Source organism: Setaria viridis, chromosome 1, assembly GCF_005286985.2.
Source record: "Setaria viridis chromosome 1, Setaria_viridis_v4.0, whole genome shotgun sequence".
NCBI classification, from domain to species: domain Eukaryota; kingdom Viridiplantae; phylum Streptophyta; class Magnoliopsida; order Poales; family Poaceae; genus Setaria; species Setaria viridis.
In genome coordinates, this window is record NC_048263.2 from 32,889,394 (window position 1) to 32,908,884 (window position 19,491).

General features: G+C 48.3%; 2 protein-coding genes across 2 annotated transcripts; both read left to right on the top strand.

Moving 5' to 3' along the window:
* The first annotated feature begins 1,955 nt into the window (after window positions 1–1,955).
* LOC117867023 (uncharacterized) lies at window positions 1,956–3,324 on the top strand. The gene has a single exon (XM_034751337.2). The coding sequence runs from the start codon at window positions 2,218–2,220 to the stop codon at window positions 3,007–3,009; it is 792 nt and encodes a 263-aa protein (XP_034607228.1). The 5' UTR covers window positions 1,956–2,217; the 3' UTR covers window positions 3,010–3,324.
* Window positions 3,325–15,681: 12,357 nt separating this feature from the next.
* On the top strand, window positions 15,682–16,794 carry LOC117844277 (ethylene-responsive transcription factor ERF039). Its single transcript, XM_034725021.2, has one exon. It carries the CDS (start codon window positions 15,859–15,861, stop codon window positions 16,558–16,560), a length of 702 nt encoding a protein of 233 aa, XP_034580912.1. The 5' UTR covers window positions 15,682–15,858; the 3' UTR covers window positions 16,561–16,794.
* The last annotated feature ends 2,697 nt before the right edge of the window (window positions 16,795–19,491 follow it).

Sequence of the window (19,491 nt, forward strand, 5' to 3'; positions counted from 1 at the left end):
TCTGTGCAATTAGTTTTGTAATTAGTATATGTTTAGTATTCCTAATTAGCATCCAAACATCCAATGTGACAGGTGCTAAACTTTAGCAGGGTTATGGAGCCTTATATAGGACGAATGTGAATCAAAATTCCGAAGTTTTACTCCAAACGAAAACGGCAGAGCCAACCCCCTTTTGGCTTCACCCAGTCCCCTCCTCTGGCGATCGGAATATTTGAGCCTCACGGCTCACGTAAAGTGGCTGCATGCCTCGTGACAAAGGTGATCCACGTTGGATTGTCTTTCCGGTGGAAATGGCAAAGAAGCATCTTACTGATTGGTAGTTAGGGACTGTCGTTGACATTTTGACCCCAGGTTTGACCATTTCTATCGTAGTGAACTACTCCTATAAACTATGCAATTTGTTGTGTAAATGCTAAACTGGTCTGCTTCAATTCAGTCCTTTTTGTGGTGCTATGCCTCCGCTCTTTTATCCGCATGTGCTCAAGGATAGAATTGCTCTCTCGTGCTCGCAATTATCAAATCAGCATAACTCTCAAGATTTCTGACAAATCGCAATCCTCATAAAGACGGGTTGGGAGAGCTCTAGCATACTTGGCTTTACAATTCTCTCAAACCCATCCCTAAAATACTATCTATTTCATTCTGATTCAATCAAGAGCGGATTTCCCTGTTTTAAAAACTTGGCCATCCGGTTTTTTCAAACTAGCCCTTACACTTGACAGAATACCTAAAGTTTGGAGCCTCCGATAACTTATCAGACTGTGAAAAATTCACACAACCCAAACCTCCCTTTGTCGGAGCACCTTCCGGATCCTCCGTAAAACCGATCTTATGGTTTTCCCAATCTGTTAGGACTCGGTATTCGTGATGTTTTAGTGTCTCTCAACACCTGCTCGGATTTTGCGGAGCACTGGTACTTATCAAATTATTGCATGATGCATCTCTTGATATTGCGGAATACCTATTTCACTTTAATTAAATCTCTTAGGCTTGAATATCTTAAACTTGCCTGTTCATCTTTCACTTTGCGAGGATTCACTTCACATCATGTCTTTTTCTTCTTGTGCGCTCTCCTTGCACACTAGTAACTTAGGATTGCTCAACAAGTATGATGTATTAAAAATGGTTGATGCTTTCCAATACGACACTCATAGCTTGATCGATCCATTGTCATTAGGTCAATACTTGCTTCTTCTCATGTTCTCCATGCCATAGGTCCTTCAGCGCTTTTTGCATGTCCTTCTCTACTGCATGGTCCTTCATAGACGAGCCATTGCTAATTCTTCACCATCTTTGCCATTTTGTGTCACACATTATTTTGCATCATCGATAAATTATCATTTGAATTCCATTTCTCCAACTTTGATCTTTGTTTCTATCTTGATTGACATTGATGCATCTCAATTTTAGTTTGTTCAACACAAGCAATTTCAATGTCAGACCAAGCTACAGTCATTTCACCATATTTATTTTACCCCTTTCATTTTGTGCTTATCAATTCTTCGTTCATGACATTCTCATAGGACCATTTATTTGTTTACACAACATTTGAGCCCTTACTTATGATCAATGTTTATCCCCAAATATTTTCATGGACTAATCACCCGCTCGTACACCTATTAAATACATTAGTTTCTTAATCTTTTATTTTAAGAAACACAATACATAAGTAGATGCTCACATAAATGCACATACATTCATCCTTATAAATGCATGCATGCAATCCTACCTTTATAAGCAACTTCGGAGACTGGGGTGGCAGTTCTTGAGATTATCGTCTATCTGTCGACGGTCACATCGCATACCAGTGAAAGAATAGTGCATGTTAATTCTTAGATAGATTTCCCTGGTTCTTGGTAGTAATTCAGCTAGCTGGAAATAGCCATCTTCCAAGCTAGTCACGTTTATCATTGGTCCAGTGCTTGCCACCCGAGGCACAGTGCAGGTTCATCAGGGTTGACTAAGGACTTTCCAGTAAGGGTTGTTGCAGCTCACTGCCGCAGTAATGCATGACCTTGCAGCAAAGCGCGTCTTAACACTCCGCCTAGCCCTTTCCTAATCATACTTGCATAACAATCACATTTTCTTTCGGGAAAGCAAAACAACTATACCCACGGTACTCCCCACCTTGACGAGGCGAATTTGTTAATCCCTCCCTGCAAGTATATAGCTCGCTCACTCCCACTCGGAGCTCGTAACAAAGTCATCACTCATCACATGAGCTTACGTGAGACCGCGAGCCGCGCACGGTGTTCACCGGTCATGGAAGAAGAGCGAGCGCTGTCCCCGGCGTCCGACGCCTCCACCACCTGCAGCAGCGGCAGCTCCGGCGGCGGCTCGGGCCCCGGCTCCCCCGCCGCGTCGTCGGCGTCTGTTGACGACTCCGGCGTCGCCGCCAGCGCGGCGAGCGGCCGGAAGCGCCCGCGCCGGGAGCTGAAGCACCCGGCGTACCGCGGCGTGCGGATGCGGGCGTGGGGCAAGTGGGTGTCCGAGATCCGGGAGCCCCGCAAGAAGTCGCGCATCTGGCTCGGCACCTTCGACACCCCCGAGATGGCTGCGCGCGCGCACGACGTCGCCGCGCTCGCCATCAAGGGCCGCGCCGCGCACCTCAACTTCCCGGAGATATCCCACGAGCTGCCCCGCGCGGCGTCGGCCGCGCCCGAGGACGTCCGCGCCGCCGCGGCGCTCGCGGCCGCGATGGAGGGCGCCGCACCGCCGGCCGCCGCGTCTAGCGACTCTAGCCGCGCCGCCGCCGGCAGTGACGAGGACGAAGAGCCTGCGGCATCCGTCTCGTCCGGCCACGACGATGGCAATGCCGGAGACGAAGAGCCGGCCGCGCCGACGTCTGAGCACGCGGTGCTGGCGGACGGTCACGTCCTAGATCTCGCGCTCCTCGAGCTGCCCGACGTCCTGCTCGAGTTCGGCTTCGAGTTCACGTTGCCGCCAACGACGCCTGCTTGTTGCTATGATTTGTCCTGGGACGAGCCGTTGCTGCTGTGGGAGCACTGACGGCAAGAGGGCGGAACTCGGAACGCATTCAGTGTGAAGTTAGATAGAGGTGCTAGCTGATGACGATCCACACTAATTCGATCTGTTCCTGCGTCAATTGTGATGCTAATTACACATGTCCAAGCAACCAAGTGCAACATGATAGAAAACACACGGTTATTGATTCACACATTTGTACACAACGCAATAAATTTCAGTAGTTAACTTTCCAGCTCGTGAACAAGATTCCAGTGCTTAGCTTGCTCGTGATATTGACGTTTATGTACATCTATTTCAAAATGGAAAAGATATGAAGGGCTTCTCTTTAGAAAGTTACTTATGTCTGTTCAATATCCGGCTGGTACTACTTGGCCCATGCCTACTGTAAATAAGTGAGTGTACATTTGCTAAAATCTGGAAGTTCCGAAGAAATAGGACGCCCCTAAACCCTGGAAATTTTGCAAAGTTCCTGAGAAGCTTAAGTGAAGTTTTTTTTTAAAAAAAAAGAACAAGTGCGAACATACCATTCAGCACTGACAGCGTATGCACAGCGGTGATGCCACGGGACAGGAGCATGTTGGTAAGCAATGTCCATGATCAAAGGGTGGGCGGCAACCAAGCAAGTTGGCTTAGGTTCTGGGAATATTGGGGCCAACAAGTGAGCCAAGCAATGGCTGCAGTATCTGCCAATTCTTGTGGAAGGCGATGATGTAAGCATGATGAGAGAATTTTAACGCTTCTACAACAATTGGTGGGTATCATGGGCGTGGCAACTAGGTAGGGAGATGGCATGGACGCATCCGACAGTTTTTGATTGACAGCAAGAGAAAAGAAAATGCAATCGGTGGGGACATTTCTGCTACTTCTAGTAAGGGAAAATGCTTTCAGAAAAAGCTTCAAAACTCTTCCCTTCAGAAAGGATAACACTGTTGCTTCTTAGATGCATAGAACGACACACCCATTTCGTACTGTTATTCTATTGGTACAACAAGCTTGGGGGACTATGGGGACAAGACGCATGCTAGGATTCCAAGGCTGCTTGTAGGTTGGTATCATGTCTACAAAAGATAGGGTAGGGTCTATTACAAGGGCATGGGTCACACCACTCACCAAGCTCCAAGCGTGGCGTGGTGTGCGGACTATGAAGCAGGGTTGGTCCTGAGGGTCTAGGTGCGATGCCGCTGGAAATTACCTTGTGCAGTCTAATCTTCACAACACATGTGTGAATGTGGGCATTTCGTTAGTTGCTGGCTTCCAATTCCACCTTTACAGTTATTCACTTTCTTTGCCGCCGTTCTGTCACATCTGAGCCGTCTGAATTCTGAAGCCCGTGTAACTATGAAAGAACTTTCAATTCAGGATCGGAATCAGGAGACCAGCCTCTTTTTTTTTTCCCAACAACTTCGGGGGAAAGATCCCCACCTACTTTTTCTCATTGATCGAAAGCATTGCAGTTCAGTTACAAAATCAAGTCCTTGGAGCAAGGACTAGAGCAAATACATGAGAGTTACATTGAAGAACTACAATCTAGAGGAGAGGTAATCACGCCAGCAGCGTAAATGTGTCCTGAGTTCCTTGTATCGGCAGCTCCATGCATCCATGTCTGTAATGCACCGTCGTATTATATCTTGCGCCGAGGAGGCTTGTTTATCAAAGATCAGTCCGTTCCTTGCTTTCCAGATATGCCACAGAAGAACCGTCATGACGTGCACATGTACTTGAGAAGGTAGATTAAGTTCCTTACCAAAAATCCATGGGCGTTTATGTTCGCCCGGTTGTATCTCAAGCCCAGCACAATTCCAGACCTCACGCGCGCTAGGACACGCCACAAAGATGTGGTCATCAGTCTCGAGTATACCAGGGCATCGTTCGCAGCTAGAGTCCTCCGGGGACCGTAGGTGCCGATGATGTAGGTCCGTATCCTACTGGCCACTGTTGCAATCATGCCATTGCCATGCGCCACGCAAGAGAGCATAAACTACATTCCAGAAGCGAGTCACGCACGGCCCTGTTCTCGATAGAAAAAAAGCTTGGAACGAGCTAACCACCACCCTACATTGTTTTGTCTGTCTTTAGCGCTCCCTTTCTAGGGCAATAGCTAGCTCCTGGCCAAATATCAAACATCACTACTATTCCCCCCGGAAACCATTTCCTAATGGCCACTGCGAAAAGGGCAAGATTGTGTGCTCGATCCTAACTGCCCATGCAAGGGCATGAAGAGATCAGGTTAATAGTAACAAACAGTCGAGATTTTAGCTATTTGTTTATCGGCGAGATAAGGTGTGGTGGAGTTCGGTGGCGAGTCCATGTGGAGTGCCAGCTCCGGCGAGCGGCGACGGCCTTGCACAGGCCAGGCAACGGCGGTTGTGGCCTCGCTCGCGGTTCACGAAAGTGTTCGGATTTGCAGCGAGTTTACCAGCAACTTTCAATTGCAGCCACTCCTTTTCTGAGTAATCCTGTTCAAAAATAGAATGCGCGATCGAGTCTACAAATGTCTATTCCAGCACGATCGGGTAAGGTTGCGCAAAATTCAGCCAGGTAGATCTACGGACGCCAGGTAGATCTACGGACGCCAGGCGATTAACAATCATTGGGATAGCCCATTAAACTGGAGAGGGAGAATGGCATTCCGTTCTTGTGCGCTATTAGATATAGCTGGCAGGGGGGCCACTGCACCGAGCCAGTCTAGGACGATCGTATCGCGGCCCTGATTAACAAATCTTTATCTCTGCATGTGCAGGATAACTATGGCATTATCTTTCTTAGAATTAAGTACTGTTTGGAGTCTAACAACTTTTGTTTAGTGATATGATATGCTGTCCTGTACCCAGTTGGTAGTAGACTAGAGACTAGCATATGCATCTCAATTTTTCGGAGATCATATACGCATATGCGCTCGACCATGTCATGTCATGCGACTCTCTTTTGGACGTTGTAACAATACTTTATTAGTTTAGTATAGCTTAGCTCCTCCTTCCATTTGCATTGGCTTTAATCATGCGTTCATGGGAACAAACAGTGAGCTGTTTTTTAGTGCCCGGGAGTCGTCAGCCAGCGAGTGCCGGGTAGCTTTCGTTATTGGGCTTAAACAAGTGAATAATAATTGGTGCCAAAAGCAAATCCAATTCTTAAACGGGACGGAACGGGGAGCCTAAAATAGGTGATCAGAGATCCAATCCGATATCGATAGTGCAGGATCTCAGGTACATACCACCAGAGGTGTGGCGCTTTGCCTATCTAAATTATATATGTGTGCATCTCTGATCATGAACTGCGTGCAGGATTAAAGGCTGATTGAATACAGGCTAGTGGTCTAATCATGCAGAACACATAAACCAATATCAGACTGTATGGCGTTGCAAAAAAACAAAGAAACAAAAGAAATAATGAAGAGACAGAGAAATATGAAGAAAAATACAGGTAAGACTTGCGCAACAACACAGTAGTTTAGCGTAGGGCCGAAACTTCTTAACGAGCTCCTCGTGGATATTTGTTAATTCCTTTGCTCGACGACAGAATCCGCGCGCATTTTGTAAAGAAAGATCGCTTGCGTCTAAACAAAACCTGCGTCCGAGCTTATTCAATCGCAATTTGCCCTACCACCAGTTTGCCGGAACCAGCCAAGAACAATAAGACAAACCAAAGCCGGCCTTCAAAGTTGCAGTAGCACATTGATAATCAGCATATGTCACCAGTAATTAATCTCTACTCCCCTAATCCATCAAATCCCCTTTCCGGGTCGCCCGAATTAATGGGGCGATCCATGATTAAGCCCTCATCAGTCATTATACCCTAATTCCTCTTTACCTAACAGATCTTTTCCTCCCGAATCATCTTGTCCGAAGCCAACAACAGCCATAGCTCCTTCTGGGTCTCCAGACAGAATAGGATTCTTGCAAGAAAGAGGAAGCAGAGCTTGACTTCCTGGCCCATTTATAAACTCGCACTCACAGCTCAGGGTATCAGATCAAGGCTTTAGGAAATGTTGTCGAGACAGATTCGTGCCTGCTCGCTGAATCATGAGCTACCAGTAAAGGCACGGCACGGCGAGATGTTCTCTGTTTGGTGGTAATGATCATGCCTTGTTATTCGTTACGGGAAATCCAAAGAACACTCCAGTGTTACAAACGTCACCAACACTCGATTTTTCTGCCGTCTGATTTGCACACCAATCAACTCCGATTCGTCCGATTCGAGTGTTCACAAAGTCTTCTTCCTAGGCTCCAGCGAAATTAGCACTCGGGGGTTCGCAGTTTGGTTTTTGGGGTGTGGTTTTCTTGCCTTCCGGGCATAGAGGGAAGGTCACCGGCGGTAGGCCGGACTGTAAATCAGATGCCCATAGGGAAAGCGTATCTTACCCCGTTAGGGGCTGCCCTGCATGTTTATATGGGTGTTGTAAAGGCACAAGATTTAGGTCCTGTTTGGATATAAATTCCTAAAGTTTAGTAGTGTACTAAAGTTTAGGACTCTCAAATTATTAGTTCTAAAGTTGAAGTGCTGTTTGGATGGACTACTAATCTTTAGGGAAAATGTCATTTTTTACCCCCCAATTACTCCTCTAAACTACTCTTACACTTTTCACGTCATTAATGCATGCAAGGGCAATAGGGGTAAAGGGGATTTGGGGACCACTTTTAGGAGAAATAGGATCCATTAGTACCCCTTGGCCCTCCTAATGAAAATGGCCCTCTTAAAGTTTAGAAGTGCACTTTTAGCACTCATATTTGGATGCACAAGTCCTAAAAGTGTCCTAAAAGTGGACTCCTAATCTTTAGGAGGGTGTATCCAAACAGGACCTTACATGGCGCAATAACATGTAGGGCCAGCCAGAGAGTCATGATACAACAACCAAAACTATCTATAAGAGGACTCTTTGGCCAATACTTATTAGGTTGTTACTTGATTATTACAAAGCAATTTCGTCAAGTTGAGATTGATTTTGAAATTCTCCATCAACCGCACGGGAAATGCCTTGGTGAATCCGTCTGCTACTTGATCTTTGGATGAAACGAAATCAATCTCCAATAACCTCTATTTTACTCGATCTCTCAGAAAGTGATAATCAACTTCAATATGTTTTGTTCTGGCATGAAACACTAGGTTACTGGACAGATATTTTGCTCCTAAATTATCACACCGTAATTTCGCAGCCCGTGGACTATCAACTCCAATTTCTTTCAACAAAGTTTGTATCCATATAATTTCAGCCGTAGCATTTGCAATGACCTTGTACTCAAATTCTGTACTTGATCGAGACACAGTGGACTGCTTGCATGCACTCCCTGAAACCAAATTAGATCCCAAGAACACTGCAAAACCCCCCCTAGACTTTCTGTCATCCAAGCTACCGGTCCAGTTAGCATCCGAGAAGGCGCTAACCAATGTAGATGACGACCTGTGTATCTTCAATCCAAGTTTCGTACACTGCTTGATATCTTCAATCCAAGTTTCGTACACTTCTTGATATATCTCAAGATTCTTTTTGCCTCCCAATGGACCGTTGTAGGAGCATGAAGGAACTGACGCACCTTATTAACAGAGAAAGCAATGTCCGGCCTTGTGAGAGTTAAATATTGCAGAGCTCCAACAATACTTCTATATCTTGTAGCATCATTTGCTCCCAACAATGTTCCCTCGTGTAAGGATAATTTTTCACTAGTTGACAGGCGTGTACTCACTGGTTTGCAATCAGCCATCCCAACCTTTTTTAACAAATCAGATGCATACTTATCTTGAGTAAGTATAATACCATCACGTACCTTATTTACTTCAATACCGAGGAAATAATGAAGGTTGCCAAGATCCTTATGAGCAAACTCTTCCTTCAGATTATTAAGCAAGACCGTTGTTGCATTTTCTGTTGAGCTTGCAACAATTATATCATCTACATAAACCAGCACAAACATAGTGATGCCTCCCTTTCTAAAATAAAACAATGATAGTTAGACTTCGAAGCATTAAAACCAAGTTTAATCAACTTCTCACTCAGACGATGAATACCAAGCTCTTGGGGCTTGTTTAAGTCCATATAACGCCTTATCAAGCTTACACACATAATTTGGTCGATTTGGATCTTCAAAACAAGGAGGTTGATGCATATAAACCTCTTCTTCTAGTATCCCATGTAAGAATGCATTCTGTACATCAAGTTGTCGAAGGCTCCAACCACAAGAGACAGCAAGAGCCAGAACAATTCGTATAGTTGCAGCTTTAATAACTGGACTGAAAGTATCTTCCTAATCAATGACATACCTTTGCTTAAACTCCTTTGCTACAAGCCGAGCTTTATATCTGTCCAAGCTGCAATCTAACTTTCTTTTTATTTTATAAACCCATTTACATCCTTTGATATTGCTCCCTTTTTTAGGTGGAACCAAATGCCATGTATTGTTCTTCATTAAAGCCTCATATTCAAAAAAACATAGCATCCTTCCAGTATTTATTATGTAGAGCTTCATCAAGATCTTCAGGTTCACCAGTAGATGTCAACAAACCATACCTTATACTCCCATCTGTATAGGTTTTAGTTTTCCTGATCCCTCGCTGCAGTCTGGTCATCGGTCGTGTGCTCTTAGGAACCAGTGCAGACAATCCAGGTGACCCAAGCACAGGCGCTGGTGGCGTAGAAGATCCAGGCGATGAAATCCGCTCTAGGACTGGCGCGCTCGTGTCCGCTGCGGTCTCCCGCGCAGGCGAAGGTAGCGTGGTGCCTTCGAACTCGCCCCCATCGGTGCAGGAATGCGAGGCGGATTCGCTCGCACGCATGGCGCCCCCTGGTTGGCGCGCTGGAGACACTGACGGGCTGGTCAGGCGCAGCCCTGATTCCGAGCGTGATTCGCTCCCTGGAAGCGCCGCCGCATCCACCTCGTGCTTGGTGCCGCCCCCAATCTGATTATTTGTTGTGTCTGGAACCGGTTCTACTAGAATGCTGCAATCAAAAAAATTCAGAACTAGTACAAGGCAAATCAGTTAGTTGATCACCTAAACGATTGTCCCCACTATTAGCCATAGAATCAGGTGAAAGCAACAGAATTTCAGAGCATAATTGAGATCTTGCATTAGGATGTAACGTGGAGAATGGAAAGACTTTTTCATCAAAGGTGACATCTCTAGAGATGTAAACTCGTCCTGAAGGAACATCTAAACACTTGAACTCTTTATGGAGGACACTATACCCAAGAAACACACACTGTTTGGAACGGAATTGAAGCTTGTGTGTGTTATATGGTCGAAGGTTAGGCCAACACACACATCCAAAGGTGCGTAAGGTAGAGTAATCCGATTTTGATGGAGCAGACGCTCTAAAGGCGTGGAATGATTAATGACCTTGCTAGGAATACGATTAATAAGATATGTGGCTGCTAGGAACGCCTCATCCCAAAATTTTAAGGGCATGGAGGCGCGAGAAAGAAGAGCAAGACCAACTTCAACGATGTGTCTATGTTTGCACTCGGTAGCACCATTCCGTTGGTGTGCATGGGGGCAAGAGACAAGATGTGAGACACCAATCTTTGTGAAGAAAGAATTAAGCTTCTGATATTCTGCTTCCCAATCTGTTTGCACAGCTTTATCTTGCGTCAAACATCCTCTCAACTAGATTTTGGAAATCATGAAATTTTTGGAAGACTTCTGACTTAAACTTTATAAGATAGATCCAAGTGAATTTGCTATAATCATCAATGAAACTAACATAATATTATTTTCTGCCAACAGATTGAATGGCAGGACCCCAAACATCTGAAAACACAATATCTAAGGGAGCACTAGACTCACTAATGGACTTCGGATATAGAAGCTGATGTGTTTTGGCTTGTTGACAAGCATTGCACACATACTCATTATTAGACTCAAAAGTACATGGGGGATTATTGTTGCTAATGACACAATGGACTATGGGAGACGATGGATGCCCCAGGCACTCATGCCACTGGGACATGGACGGCTTGCTGCTGGTGCTGAACGCATGATTTATTGGTGAAGTGGACGGAAGAGGATACAACCCTCGTTGACAGCGGCCATTAAGAAGAGTTTTCTTGGTTTCCTAATCCTGAAACAAAAAGAAGTTGGGGCGAAACTCCATGAAAGCAGAATTATCAGATGTAAAATGATGAACGGATATAAGATTTTTCTTAGCTTTTGGGACATGCAGTATGCTATTTAGATGAAGATTACGGCTAGGGGTAACAATAGTAGAATGACCAGCATGACTAATTGTCGTACCTGCACTACTGGCAGTGTGGATCTGATCGCCGCCATTGTACTTCTCACGAGTTGAGAGCTTTTCTAGGTCACTGGTGATGTGATCAGTAGCGCCGGTGTCCGTATACCAGTTGGTGTCGACTCCATATGAGCTGGTGGCTGTCACCACATGTTTCTCTCTGGGACGTAGTATTCATCAAATCTATGCCAACATTCAGTCGTAGTGTGTCCTTTTTTAAGGCACACCTAGCAAGACGGACGGTTGTCGTGCTTGATGTAGCCATAGCCACCTCCTTATGCTCCTTGGCGTGCATTGTTGCTACCATTACTACGACCGCGACCACCATTGGTGGTCTCGCGACCACGGCCGCGCATTGCGCCACGACCACGGCTATTGCCATGGCCTCCTCCATGCCTAGCCATGTTGACCGAGCTTTGATCTCCTCCATGGACCAGATCCAATCTAGTCTCAAAGGTGAGAAGCTGTGAGTATAGCTCATCCAGCATGACAAGCTCCACCCTCGTGACAAGGGCAGAAACCAATGACTCGAACTCAGGGCTCAAGCCGGTGAGGATGTATTCGACGAGCTCATCATCGCTGATAGGGCGGCCTGCTGCCGCCATGTCGTTGTTGTAGCCTTTCATCTTGGAAAAGTAATCAACAACATATGAATTCCCCTTCTTGATATTTGATAGTGCAATGTGCAGATTGACTGCACGAGCATGAGTTTGTGAGGCAAACATCGCCTCAATGGATCGCCATGCTTCTGCCGCCATCTTGGACTAAGCAACAGATGTCATAATCTCCCTGGATAGAGAGGCGAAGAGGAAGCTGAGGATCTGTTGATCTCGGGCCTCCCACTCTTCAAACGTCGGGTTTGCGACCTTGTTTCCTTCCTTGTCGACGATCTCCGCCGCAGGATGCTTCGTTGCTCCCGTGAGATGGCCTTCCAATCTTTCGCCACGCATGGTAGAGCGGACTTGAGCTTTCCAGATGGCATGAATCGCCTTGGTTAGCTTTTCAGTGACGACGTGCACCACTAATGGATTGGAGGGAAAAGAAGCTGACGAGCTAGACATGGTGGACGAAGAACTAGGAAGGTTTGGCTCTGATTACCATGTAAAATCAGAGGGCAATAGGGAAAGCGTATCTTACCTCGTCAGGGGATGCCCTGCGTGTTTATATGGGTGCTCTAAAGGCACAAGATTTACATGGAGCAACAACCTGTGGGGCTGGCCAGAGAGTTCTGATACAACAACCAAATCTATCTACCAGAGGACTCTTTGGCCAATACTTATCAGGTTGTTACTTGATGATTACGAAAGCAAGATAGGAACAAGTTCTATCTCTCACTCTATCTCTAACACATACCGGTGGTGGTGACGGGCGCCGGGGCGATGAGGCGAGGCGGCGGGGCCGCCACTGGCTAGGGCAGTGGAGGAAGGCAGTTGGGCAATAATAGGGCGGGGGCGTCACAGTTATAGCGTGGCGGTAGGGGGGGGAGCCGCTGGAAGGCAGGTGGGGCAGGGCGAGCGCAAGGCAAAGAGCAGCAACCAGTAGCTCTGTCGGTCATGGAAGTTGGGAGCTGAACAGATGCTGTCTGAGGTTGAAGAAGGAAGTAGAGCTGTCCGATCTTGATCGGATGGAAAAAAAATCGTGTGCTCAGCTGCTCCCAAACACTCGAGTCTAGAATAGATAAGCGCTATCCGTTAACCACCTACACATCCTGCACTGACGAGAGGGCACCAACTGTAACGGCACAATGCTGCCTTGTGTTAGTACAGAAATAGGTAATCATTCAGGGTCTAATGGAACTTTGGAGGCATGCATGATTGCTAATGGGGTATTAGAGTAGCGGTTACGGCAGCCACATCGCATCTGTCTTGAGGTGAGGAGGAGATAACGTACCGGGTGCCCTGAGCTTTCGAAAGAATGAAAGTTGCATCGGGCTATGATATAGGCAGGCATTGATTGCGACGACCAGAGTGAGTCTAAGGGGGTGTTTGGATCTTCAGGATCTCCTAAAATTTATGTCACATCGAATATTCGGAGGCTAATTAGGAGGATTAAATATGAGCTAATTATAAAACTAATTACACATATGGAGGCTAATTCACGAGATGAATCTATTAAGCCTAATTAATCCATCATTAGCACATGTTTACTGTAGCATCATATTGTCAAATCATGAACTAATTAGGCTTAATAGATTCATCTCGCAAATTAGCCTCCATCTGTGCAATTGGTTTCGTAATTAATCTATATTTAATACTCCTAATTAGTATCTAAACAGTCGATGTGATAGAAATTTTAGGAGGGACTAAAGAAACAAACACCCCCTAATGCGACGTCCTTGGTGGCTCTCGTGCCTACCGAGTTGTCACTGCTGGACTGAATATCTGTATGGCCGCTGAATTCCTGACTGTCCACCTCATCAAATTTAAAACAGGGAACCTTTTGTTGTTTAACTGATACTGTCGAGGTCTGTAATATCCAGTGATGGGCGTGCTTAAACCGCCAAAGATCTACCGGTGCCTACAGTCAGAGCTGTGGACAGTGAGTATCCGCCAAAGATCGCCCAAATCCATTTCATGCCTGTAAAATGTTCAGGTTTATGTAGCCTTCAGTGAGTTACCCTACCCCAGCGAGGTCATGGAATCCTTGTCTTCACAAGGCTACAAGAGAATGTCTCGGGCCGGGCTGCGGCTCACGCAGCACGAAGGATTAGCAGACTGGCCAAGTGGCCATGGCCATGGAGCACGAGGCGCTCAGGTGGGGAAAAATGCCCCCGCGATCAGAGATCGAGCCGCTACGGAACAAAAGGACGGTACGGTGGCGCTGAAAGCGAGGCCAGGGGCCAAGGCAAACACTGCGCGACCATATGATGCCGCCGGTGGAAACAACATGGACGGGGTACGACGCCATGGCCATCTCGGCATCTCGGACGTCGCGGTCGCAGCGCCCACGCGTCGGCGCGCCACCCGTCTGGATCCGAGGCGGAGACACCCCGGCCAGCGGTTACAGCGTCTCACGGGGCGCACACGATGAGGCGAAGGCGATCGATCCATGCCGAAAATATGGGAGGAAATGTGTTTTCCCCTACGTGGACGGTGGACTCCTAGGCTCGCGGAATAATGAAAGTGAAATCGCGTGAGGTCACACATGCAATTTTACTATCAGAGTATCTCGGTCCATATCGGGGCGGAGTTAGACCCGGGTGCGTACGTGTAACACGCTGGGGAATTGCAGCCAGTGGTCTTTGGTCCGTCATTAATACGCACCGGCAACCAACTCGCACTCACAAAAGGTTCAGCTTGCAGTCATGTGACAAAGTTCATGCACGTTCTCCTCTTGCTTTTCAACTCATCTACTGGAATCAATATCAATTCACATTCACGAGAGGCATTCATTTGGGGGAAAACACAATTTCTTTCGGTCCATATGAATTTGAATGGAAAATGGACTAATATTTTTGCACCACAAATACCTCCTAATACGTGTGATTGCAAGGAGTTCCTATGTTTCTAAACAAGATCCGAGGATTTCAAATTAAAAAAGGGTTTTACTAAAAGAAGAAGTTCAAGAAGTTCCGGAAGTTCTATTTTGAGGGGCTATTTGAGATTCGGATCGCGGGGTCTTAATAAAGAGACATTTTAGCATGTGTGCGCCCTGGAGTTGTGACGCGCCCATCACTGGATACCTCTGTCTCCATGCATTGGTTCCAAGCAGAAGTTCCCCAATGCATGAACTTCCAGCTCCACGCACGAGGCGGGGCTATATATCTGTCTGACCTGCATGGCGGACATGTAGCAGCTGCAGCATGCTACGTACCACGCACACATGTCACCGTGACAAAGCTCGTTATTAACTCCCCCAACGCCAACCAGCAACGAACACAAAGGCATGCAGAACAGCAGAAACGCTTGGTTTGAAACCACACTCCACTTCAAAATCTGCCGTTCAGTCCGAGTACTTGGCACCAGTAGTAGTAGTTCTACGATACCCGGCAACATACGTACAGACGTTCCATCCTAGGCTATACCGGATTTGCTACACGCACAAACAGAAGGTGGTTTTCCGAGGCTATCATTGCAAAACGCTCTGTGATTTGACACCGCAAATTGGCAGGACCTGGCAGCAAAAGGGCGGGCACCCACAACGCTGAAATGGAAAAAAAAAAGTTAAATGACTGCTTTTTTTTTGAAACTTAGTTAAATGACTGCTTTGTGGTACCTTACCTTGTACCACTATGTGGCATGTAGTGTCACACTGCAGTTAGCCGGAGATTACGGTTTTTCCTAAAATAAGCGCGTGGAGACAAAGGCCCAGGCCCCAAAAACCTGTGGTACTCTGTCGCGGTGCCCCACGGTCAATCGGCATTCTCCCGGACCGGTACACTATTCCCTTGCCCGCAAGGGTCGTGGCCGCGGCGGCATCGTTTTCCTCTTTCCACGTCGCCCCCAGACACCTCATCTCCTCCTCATAAAACCCCCCTCGCTCCCGCACCCTCAGCTCCAACCTCACCACTCCACTCGCCTCCTCCCTCCGCGCACAGTCACAGTCCTCCCGGGCAGCAGCGGCAGCAGCTCTCTGCTGTCAACCAACTCCACCAACACACATACACACACACACGAACCACCGCAGCAGAGGGAGGGAGGAGACGAGGAGGCATGGCCATGGAGGACTCGTCCTCGGGCTCGGAGCCCACCACCTCGTCCTCGGCGGAGGCGCCCGCGTCGCCGACCGCGACCACGGCGTCGTCGTCGTCGGACTCCTCCCCCGGCAAGAAGCGGCGGCGCACCAAGGACGGGCACCACCCGACGTACCGCGGCGTGCGCATGCGGGCCTGGGGCAAGTGGGTGTCGGAGATCCGGGAGCCGCGCAAGAAGTCGCGCATCTGGCTGGGCACCTTCGCCACCGCCGAGATGGCGGCGCGCGCCCACGACGTGGCCGCGCTCGCCATCAAGGGCCGCGCCGCGCACCTCAACTTCCCGGAGCTCGCGAGCGAGCTCCCCCGCCCGGCCACCGCCGCGCCCAAGGACGTCCAGGCCGCCGCCGCCCTCGCCGCGGCCGCCGACTTCCCGGCGCCCTCCGCCAATGCAGCTGGCGGCACCAAGGACTCCGACGACGACGGCCCGGACGCCAGCCCCGCGTCCGCCTCCGCCGCGGCCTCGCCGCCGCAGGCGCAGGACGTGGACAGCAACCCCGACGACGCGCTGTTCGACCTCCCTGACCTCCTCCTCGACCTCACCAGACACGGACCCTCGTCGTGCCAGCTCTCGTGCGCCGCATCGTGGGACGACGACGTGTGCTTCCCCGGCGCCGGCGCCGGCGTGTTCCGTCTCGAGGAGCCGCTGCTGTGGGAGTACTAGAGCCAAGCTGCTTAATTACTTCCAGCTGCAGGCAGCGTCGTGTATGGCTTGTAATCGCAGCGGTGGACCACAAGGAAAACAAAACCATCCGTGTAAAGTGTAAACCATCCATCCATCCATCCAGAGCTGGACCAGAAAATGGCCTAATTTAGAGGCATTTCTCCCCGCGTCTACTCTCCCAAATTTAGAAACCAAACCATGTATAAAAAAAATTCAAGAAAAATTCATTCATCATCCCCCCGTACGCTCCTTTCACTCTCCTCCAACCTGTCGCCTGTGTTTGCTTGGATTGTGGGGCAAGAATATGTGCACGACTAACCGCGCATCTCTAGCCCCCTTTCATTCCCTTGCGTTGGGTTTTTATATTAATAAATTCTCTAGTAGTAGCAGCAACTAGCAAGCACTAGTGGTAGCTAAAGGTGATCTAGCCCGATTTGGACTAATGCTACACGAAACGCTTTGGCCAAAGACGCACCTTTTAAATTACGGCCAGATTCGAGCACCGATCACCTCCAACTCATCAGCAACACGAAGCAGAAAAGCGCGCGCAGCGCACCGATCGGTCGTCAAAGAAGCGAAGAAAGAAATTCACCCGACCACGAACCCTGTGTGGCCTTGCCTTTTCACGCAACAACGACGGCCGCATGCAACCGGACTCTAACAGCGCGCCAAAAGCCGCGGGACGGCGACCGGAGGCGGGGGCGAGAGCGACGGCGCCCGACTCTGTGCGGAAAGCGGCGTGCGTGCGTGCGTGCGTGCATGGATCCCGGGCTGACGCCGGGCGTGCCGTGAAACGGCGAGGAGGGAGGTGACGGAGCGGTCGCCGTCCCGGCCTCCCGGGCCGTATGTGTAACGTCGCCACCGCCTCCGTCGTCTCGTTCCCATCTATCTCGGCGCCGCGCGCCTGCGAGGGCTCGCGTTGGCCGTATGTGCCGCACGTACTTGCGCGCGCGGCGCGGTGGCGCCTTGGACGTTTCGTCGGAGCTGGAGCTGGGTGACGCGGACGGCCGGCCACGGCGCCACCGGGAGGGGAGGACAACGGAGTGGTTGCGCCCGCATAAATGGCAGGGTTTCCTGGCGTCGCAGATCGTACCGCGACGATAAGGCGAGATCCCGAGGGCGTGCCTCCCCTCCGTCCAATCCGTCCGCTCTCGTCGTCGTCGTCGCCGCTTTATCCACCTTGCGCGACGAGTTAAATGCGCTGCCGCTGGACGGTGCTGCTGCTGCTGCGCTGACCATACTGCTCCTCTTGGACCTTCGTGGAGGACAGCCAGTTACATGCTGGCACGCACGGCGAGTTGCTGGGATCGTGGCGTGGCTCGGTGGCTGTACAAGCACGAGCGGCTCGCCACGGAGGGTGAACGAACGGTCGGTGGCGTGAGGGCCGGGGCCCGGGGGTGCGTGGCGGTACGGCGCGGGGGGCGGTACCCCTACTGCTGCTGGTGCTGGTGGTGAGGAGTCGTGTGGTTTTTTTTTTGTTGAAAATTGAACTCGTGTGGTTTTTCCGTGCACGAGACCTTTGACATGGCGCAGACTTGTGGGGAAGGCCCATGATTTTTGCTGGTCATGTCACCTCGTATAAAAGAAGAGCGTGTTGTTGGCTCAGCATTACCCGTGTTCGCGGGATACGGGATCCTTGTTTTACGGGTTAGCCCCCTCGTGCATGCATTTCATGCAAGAATTTGGGTTCTAGGTCGTGTGTATCCATCGGGCACATGCGACAGGGGACGGATCAGAGACCAGTTCAGTTCGTGCGATGGGTTGATGTACACTTATAGCAACTCGAACCAGCAGCGGCGCTGGGAGGATCAGTGGACCATCCATCGGGCTGGACAGGCACGTCATGGGGTGGACCTTAATTATATGTGTGTCCCTCCTGTGTTTCTTCTTGATGTAAAATATGGAGATGTTTTATGTGTCCTACTCCTATGTAAACCTTTACTGCCAGCCAGCTACGAGAAAGACCGGAGTGAAATCCTAATTCGTAAGTTACTTATAGTATCATTGCCAAGTACTTCTTCAGTTGTCAACCTTCTATAATTTTAAATAAATTTATATAAAATGTATTGACATTTCCGATACCAAATAAATATAACAATGCATTGCAGTATGAATTTATTGCTAAAATTAATTTTTATGTTATAGATGGTAGTGTATTTTTTATAAATTTAATTTAAGTTAACTAAAACTTAATTTTGACCAAATTAAATTTAAAACAGTCTATTTTTTAAACTGTGGGAATACACGAAGGTGTGGAGCTTAGCTGAGGTTAAAGGGGAGCCCCACCTCCTATATACTCTTCAAGAGAATCTTAATTTCAGCACTTAGGTCTTGTTTGAATCCACCAGTAAAATTAGCAAGATTGGATACAAACGAGCCAACTAAAGTAGCAGCTAAACCTCTCCCAGCTAATTGGAAGGTAACTGTCCTTTAACTTGTTGAACCCAGCTAAAACCAGCTAAACAGGCTAAAAGACTGAAATACCCTCACTTGTCCTTCAAAATTTCCACTGCCATAATAAATGAAGGATAATATGGACACAAAGTAGCAATTTGCTAGTAAATTTAAACGTCCCAGCTAAAAAAATTCTTACTTTTTAGCTAGCTAAATTTTAGTTGGGTGTATCCAAACGGGACCTTAACTAATCACCAAATCACAAACTATCTCTACCTTAGCTCTCCTGCATTTAATTTGCTGCCAAGCTCTCTGCCACCAAGCACATGCATTTTGGCGACTCTCCTTTGTATTAGCGAGTAAGTACCGGCTAATAAAGCCGAAAATATGTGCTTGCACATGCTCATGTTTCAAAATAGTACTACTAGTAGTACTATAATTAAGGTATGAGTGGTACTGGCACCTGTATCATAAAAATTTGATACGAATCTAAGTACTTCTTAAAACCTCTTCGCCCGTTTTAAATTCCTTGTACGT